The following is a 7,675-nucleotide window of genomic DNA, read 5'->3' as shown; positions in this document are numbered from 1 at the left end:
GAGAGGCACAGAATCCAAGTTGCATGAGGTTCAGTGTAAGGTTTTCACAGTCATTGATGATAATATTATATTATTGATCCTGGTTGGGTAGAGGTTAACATCTAGGTTGATCAAGGAGTTAAATGTTTGCCTATCAATGTGTAATGTGTGTAATATGGTCTGCTAAGCAGGGAGAAGAAACAAAGATTGTTCCCTCTGTAAAGAGCCCTGTGTTGATTGTCAAAACAGGGTTCTGGGCTCACTTGATCCAGTGATGTGTCAGTCTGTAGAATCACTCCTCGCTCTCATAGGCTTTGCCGAGGCATCATGAGCCCTGATGCTTTCATTGCTGTCAGTCAAATCCTGTGACAAGGGAGCAGGGGGCGGGGCCAAGCTATGCTGTCTGTGTCTATGGATGCAGGCAGCGAGCCCGCCATCCTGGCTGAATGTCATATGTTCTGTCACCCGCTGTGTCCGTTGGAAGTCAAATCAGTGTACTGGGCCGTTGCCAGCACCATGTGATTGCTGTGACCAATCACAGCAGATAACATGAGAGTTGTACATAATGAATGGCTTTTATTCATAGACATTCATTGTGTACTATTCTGTTGATCTCTTTGATTGGTCACAATGATCACATGGGACTGACACGGCCAATCACTGCATCAGCACTATGTGATAGCTGTGGCCAATCACAGCTTCACAATAACACACACTGGATGAATGGATGCCATTAATAAAATAAGATTGCTTACAACAGTTATTATCACAAGTGTGTAAAAAAAAAATCCTGATCACCTCCCCAGAGTAGTTCAGTGTCACTATGGTAACACTGTATTGCTCTGATCACAGTACAGGCAGTCTCCGGGTTACAAACGAGATAGGTTCTGTTGGTTTGTTTTTAAGTTGGATTTATATGTAAGTTGGGACAGGTTAATTTTTTAAGTGTAACTTCCAATGGTAGATTTCCTCTCCCTCCATTTGTAAGTTTGAGTTCTATGTAAGTCAGATGTATGTAACTCGGGGACTGCCTGTATATAAAAATAATTGTTAAAAAAAAAAAAGAGACAATAAAATGACGAAAATTGAAAAATAATATTATTTATTTATTTATTTTAACATACTGTCACCAGTCAGTGTCCCTAAATGCCATTACACCAGTTATGCTGACACTGTACTGCAATGGTGACGGTTTGTAAAAACAAAAAAAAAGTTAAAAAAAAACCCTACATCCCATAGTATGTAGATACTGACTTTCACACAGACTAAATAATATGCACTGATTTGGGTTATTTTTTTTTTTACCAAAGAAATGTTGCAAACACAACATGAATACAATAAGGAATGCACAATTAGCTTCAATGAGTCCCTTACAGGGGCATCAAATTTCAGGATGTACTGTGACCCCCAAGGGCATAAACAGTAGCTCCATATGAGATGAATTGCCCCAAGTGGCCAACAAAGTAACCATGGAGGATCAATTGTTCCACTTGAGACAGACAAAGGGGCTAAGTTTAGGCCTGAGAGATTTTACTGTAAAGCTGAACACAGATCTGCCCTCATGATAAAGTAATCTAGAGTATAGTCTTTGAGGTGATCCTCTGCCGGCTACGTTGGGGACCTTTATAGACGTTGGCACGCAGAAGAATACAGGTGACACATTCTTCTTAGCCTACCCTAAGGCTAGTCCAGTTATCCTTAAAATTATATTTTGTTTAAAATTAGAGAAACCCTAACATTTTCCTAAGGGCCTCAAGTGGGAAGGAATGGGGTATGACTGGAGAGAGAGAGAGATGAGGTTTGGAATTTACTGGCTATTGTTGAGCGTTCCACTGTACTAGAAGAAAGCAAAGATGTGTGTAATATTTAGAGACCTGCTGTATTGATGGATGGAAAATAAATTGTAAACTTTCGGTTAATTTAACTTGTAACAACGCACACATTGTATACCAACAATGTTATATGATATATTTCACTCAATGATGGGACATGTGCTGTGTGTGTACGGTTTAATACAGTTCAAATAAAAAGTTTTGCTTGATAAAAAAAAAAAAGAAATATGTTTGTTCTAGAGAAATTTTCCATCCTGCTCTTTCGAATGTTCTCACCACTGCAGTCAAAAAATAAAGGTCAATTTGACCCCAACAGCCATTAAATTAATTAGACGAATGTTCCGAAAACAAAAGTTTTCAAGCAAAATTGTTTTAGTACTCTTTAGTGCAAGGGTCTTCAAACTATGGCCCTCCAGTTGTCCAGAAACTACAATTCCCATCATTCCTGGTCATGTCTGTGAATGTCAGAATTTTACAATGCCCCATGGGATGTGTAGTTCCGCAACAGCTGGAGGGCCAGAGTTTGAGGATCCCTGCTTTAGTGTATAAAGGACACATCTTTGGATGGACAATGGCTGGAGAAAAATCTATTTTCATCTAATCTAATCTAATTTCAGAAGCTTGGTTTGAGTTCACTCCACACATATCGGGATTTCCTGCCCTCAAATCCTATGTAAAGACTGAGAATCTGGGAAGTAGGTTTGAAGAAGGACGTTTATTGGACAAGCACTCTGAATATGACTTAATATATCTTCAAGGTGAGCCAAATCAGAAATGGTCATTAACCAACGAGGCAAAAAATTCTTACTTGTATAATTTATCATAGAATCAAATTTAGACCAATTCTTTGTTACAGTGTCATTTGTTATATGCAGGGCTTTTTTTCTCAGAAAATAGATGCAGGAACTCTCCCCTTCTGAGCCCCTCCCCCATGTGTCTGCCCCCTTACCCACCTCTGAGCGTCGTCCCTTGATTCCACCCCCTGCCCTCCTCTCAGTACCGTCCCAAGTATCATTTTGTGGTGCTAAATAATTTGTATGGAATTTATTCTGGTCTAATAACAAGAAAAGCAGTAAAATAGATCCCCCAGCAAAAGTAGACCCCACTCCAGCAACAATAGATCCCTCACACAATTTTAGACCCCCCTCCCAACCACAATGGACCCCACACCAGCAACAATAAACCAATCACAGCAACAAAAGACCCTACCCCAGCAACAATAGTTCCCCCACACAACAATAGACCCCCCACACAGCAACAATGGACCACCCACAGCAAAAAAACACCCCAAGAAACAAAAGACCGACCCCAGCAACATTAGACCTTCCCAGCAGCAACAACATATCTCCAAGCAGCTAGCATCAATAGACCCTCCAGCAGCAACAACAGATCTCAAAGCAGCTAGCATCAATAGACCCTCCAGCAGCAACAACAGCTCTCAAAGCAGCTAGCATCAATAGACCCTCCAGCAGAAACAACAGATCTCCAAGCAGCTAGCATCAATATATTCCCCTAGCAGCAACAACAGAGCTCCAAGCAGCTAGCATCAATAGATCTCCTAGCAGCAACAACAGATCTCCAAGCAGCCAGTAACAATATACCTCTACCTCAACAGTAGATCCTTACTAGCAACATAAGACCCCCCAGCAATAATAGATCCCCCACCATCAAAATTAGACCCTTACCCAAAAACAAGTCCCCACCAGTGACAACAGATCCCCCAGCAGCCAGCATTGATAGACCCTCCAGCACACCCTACACCCCTTGCCATTACATACATTCAGTGCTGGAGGTGCCGGAACTGCGTTCCCCCGCGTTCCTGCTGAAAAAAAGCCCTGGTTATATGTATAGCGTGTCAGGCTAGGAGCAGATAGCAGGAAACAGTTCAGATGTGTTGATATGCAAAGAGTTCAATAAACAAGAGCACATACCAGGAGCATGTCTGAGCAGAGCAGGTCAGCTGAAAATTGTAGTTCACCGCTGCAGATGTAGCAGGAGGTTGGCTGGTACTTGTGGTTCACCGCTGCAGATGTAGCAGTAGGTTGGCTGGTACTTGTGGTTCACCGCTGCAGATGTAGCAGGAGGTTGGCTGGTACTTGTGGTTCACCACTGCAGATGTAACATGAGGTTCAGGGCAGCCAAGTAGTAATGCTGAGTCTGTCACTACACTAGAATCAGGCAAAGCGTAGTCTAGACAAGCTGGGTCATACACAGGTAGATCAGAGTCCAATCGGTACAGAATCAGAAGCAAGCAAAGCAGGGTCAAAACTAGCCGGATCATACACGATATAACTATAGCAGATATTAGCTGGGTCAAGCAGGAGAACACAAGGTAACAACACTACCACGAGCACTGGTGGTGTGATACAGGTGATTTAAAGGTGAGCTGGCCAATTACCGTTGATTCCCAGGCAAAGGCTGTGTCAGGTGAGCTTCGTTGGATCTTAAGGAGGTCCGGGCACGAAAATGTTTTTTAACTAAATATACCCCCGGGACAGTCAGGGCTAGTACATTCCACAATGGCTAGCCTCTGATCTGTCCCGGTTCGCACTTACCTGCAAGAAGAAATACTTACTTATAAAATTTCTTCTCCAGCGTTGCCATCTCTGTTGTGGGCAGCTGAAGCCGGCGCGACCCTCTTCTGCGTCCTCTTCCGCGTCTTCTTCTCCCAGAATGCGTCTTCACCGGCCCCTCTCGTCACTTCCGGTGCGGCGGCCCCCGGAAGTGACGAGCGGGGCCGGTGCCGTCGCATTGATTCCTGGGAGCGATGACGTTCAGCTCCCAGGAATCAATGCGACGGCACCGGCTCCGCTCGTCACTTCCGGTGCGGCGCCGCATTCCTCCACAGCTTCTGGGCATGCCCAGAAGCTATTTAGCAGTGAATGCGGCGTCGCCCCGGAAGTGACGAGCGGGGCCGGTGCCGTCGCATTGATTCCTGGGAGCGATGACGTTCAGCTCCCAGGAATCATCGGAAGACAGGAAGTGACGGCGGAGCCGCGGCACAGAGGGAGGAAGTGCAGAATAGGTGAGTATTTTCTATCTAAAATTACAAGGTGAGTGAAAAAAAAAAAATATAACTAACTATCCAATTCCTTTTCAGGTGAAGAAGATCCAGCGGATGGGCACAAAATCGATTAGGTCGATTTTGTGCCCGGAACTCCGCTTTAAGGTGATCCTAGTACTGACAGTACCCCCCCCCCCCCTTCACCCCCAGGCTTACTTGGATAATGAAGATAGAAGAAGAATGAAGAAGTTCATTACTATGTAATGAACTTCTTCTTAAGTTGGTCAGCATAAAGATCACGAGCTGGGACCCAAGATCGATCCTCTGGGCCGAAACCTTTCCAATGAATGAGATATTGTAAGGAATTAATTATTATTATTATTAAATAATTATCGTCTGGAATCAGGAATATATGCCACTTCATATTCCTGACTGTCCAAGATGTCGGCAGGTTCTGGTTCATTTACTTGGAGGCTGGAATGAACCGGCTTCAACAAAGAAACATGAAAGACATTTGGAATGCGCATAGCTGGGGGAAGTCTTAATCTACAGGCCACAGGATTAACAATCTCCAAAATGTCATAGGGCCCGATGAATTTTGGGCCAAATTTTTTAGATGGTATATGCAGACACAGATTCCTAGACAATAGCCACACTTTGTCACCAACTTTATATCCTGGTGCCTTTGAGCGCCTCTTGTCAGCTATTCTCTTAAAAGCCTGCACAGAGCGGGAGATAGCGTGATTAACATCGGACCAGATTTTTGAGAAATTGGGACCCTTGTCCAACCATTTAAACAGCCAAGGTTCAGACTGAATGTAATATTTACAACATAGACAAAGGTGATTTTCCCTTATGGATAATAACCCTGATATATTATCTACAATATCCTAATGCAAACATATATATTCCACAGAGCAAAAAGTTGCAAAAACTTAGCAATGCAGGGTATATATTCAGTGATCGATAAAATGCTCAGCAAGTCACAAAGGTACATATAGATCATGGGTGCTCAACCTGTGGCCCTCCAGCTGTTGCAGAGTAGTAATGGCCAAACACCCCCGTGTTCAGTTTGCCACCAAAACACCTAATCAGGGAAAAACTTCAGACCTGAGCCACAATCCCTTTTAACCGCTTGCCGACCGCCGCAAGTACATATACTGCGGCGGTCAGCCCCGGCCAGGCAAAGTGACGTATCGGTGAGCCAATAGCGGGCAAAAGCGCGCCCCCCCGGAGGCACGCTCCCGCCCCGGCTCATTCCCTAACAAGTCAGCGCGTGTGACCGGCGGACCCGATGTCCGTCGGTCACTCGTGATCATCCGCTGTGAAGGGAGAAAGGCAGGCGGCTGATGTAAACAAAGCCGCCTGTCATTCTTCCCTGTGTAACAGCAGAGATCTAACGGTCCTGCTATGTAGGATCGTAGATCTCTGCTGTTACATGTAAAGCCACACCCCTGCACAGTTAGAAATACGCCCCTAGGGCACACTCAACCCCTCCTTCCCCAATAAAGTTAACTCCTTCCCTCCCAGTGTCATTTTTACAGTAACAGTGCATATGTATAGCACAGATTACTGTAGTAATGTCACTGGTAACCCCAAAAGTGTCAAAAAATGTCAGTTAGGGGTCCGATCTGTCCGCCGCAATGTCGCAGTCCCACTAAAAATATCACAGATCGCCGTCATTACTCATTAAAAAAAAAAAAAAACAACAAAGTTTACAAAAATCTTTCCCTTAGTTAGTAAACGCAATAACTTTTGTGCAAACCAATCAAAATATGCTTATTGTGATTTTTTTTGATTTTTACATTTTTTTGGGGGAATTTCATATAAAAAATGTGAAAAATATTGTTATTTTTGCAAAATTGTCGCTCTTTTTTTGTTTATAGCGCATGATCAAAAAATCGCACAGGTGATCAAATACCACCAAAAGAAAGCTCTGTTTGTGGGGAAAAAAAAGGACGTGAAATTTGTTTAGATACAGCGTCGCACGACCGCACAATTGTCCGTTAAAGTCACGCAGTGCCGAATCGCAAAATAGGCCCTGGTCAGGAAGGGGGTAAAATTTTCCGGGGCTTAAGTGGTTAAAGTCTATGGGACCGAAATTAAAAAAATCTAAAGTGCCCTTTTTTAAGGCTTTTATGCAAGTTGTTGGCCATAAAAGGGGTATAGGGGTCCGGGGACTGCCCTAGCGACATGTATCAATGCAAATTTTTTTTTTCTAAAGATCCTTTTTTACAGGAGCAGTGATTTTCATGATCCTTAACCACTTTAAGGCTGGAAGGATTTGCCCCCTTCTTGACCAGGCCCTATTTTGCGATTTGGCACTGCGTTCTTTTAACGGACAGTGGTGCCGTCGTGCAACGCTGTACCCAAACAAAATGTATGTCCTTTTTTTTCCCCACAAACAGAGCTTTCTTTTGGTGGTATTTGATCACCTGTGCGATTTTTATTTTTTGCGCTATAAACAAGAAAATAGCAACAATTTAAAAAAAAAAAAAAAAAAAAAAAACAATAATTTTCACATTCTGATATATAACATTCTCAAATCAAAAAAAAATCTAATTTTTTTAAAATTTTTGGCCAATTTATTTTCTGCTACATATTTTTGGTAAAAAAGAAAAAATTGCAATAAGCGTATTTTGATTGGTTTGCGCAAAAGTTATCGCATCTACTAACTACGGGAAAGATTTATGTCATTTTTATAGTTTTTTTATTTTTACTAGTAATGGCGGCGATCTGTGATTTTTTTTGCGGAACTGCGACATTGCGGCGGACAGATCGGACCCCTAACTGACATTTTTGACAATTTTGGGGTGACCAGTGATATTACTACAGTAATCAGTGCTAAAAATATGCACTG

The 7,675-nt window shown here is 43.0% G+C and overlaps 1 protein-coding gene across 1 annotated transcript in view; it reads left to right on the top strand.

Moving 5' to 3' along the window:
• The window catches only part of LOC309550673 (cytosolic phospholipase A2 gamma-like), a gene marked incomplete at its 3' end in the record, with an annotated part of 276,802 nt that extends 274,165 nt beyond the window's left edge, over window positions 1-2,637 (top strand). Inside the window, exon 7 of the mRNA XM_082251007.1 lies at window positions 2,429-2,637. Within this exon, the coding sequence (XP_082107133.1) occupies window positions 2,429-2,637 (209 nt within the window). The remainder of the gene's footprint in view (window positions 1-2,428) is intronic.
• Window positions 2,638-7,675: the final 5,038 nt, after the last annotated feature.

The sequence above is a fragment of the Pelophylax lessonae genome (assembly GCF_965119305.1).
Source record: "Pelophylax lessonae genome assembly, chromosome: 1".
Lineage (NCBI taxonomy): Eukaryota > Metazoa > Chordata > Amphibia > Anura > Ranidae > Pelophylax > Pelophylax lessonae.
The sequence above is the reverse complement of the archived record's forward strand: the minus strand, read 5'-3'. Positions and strand labels throughout refer to the sequence as shown.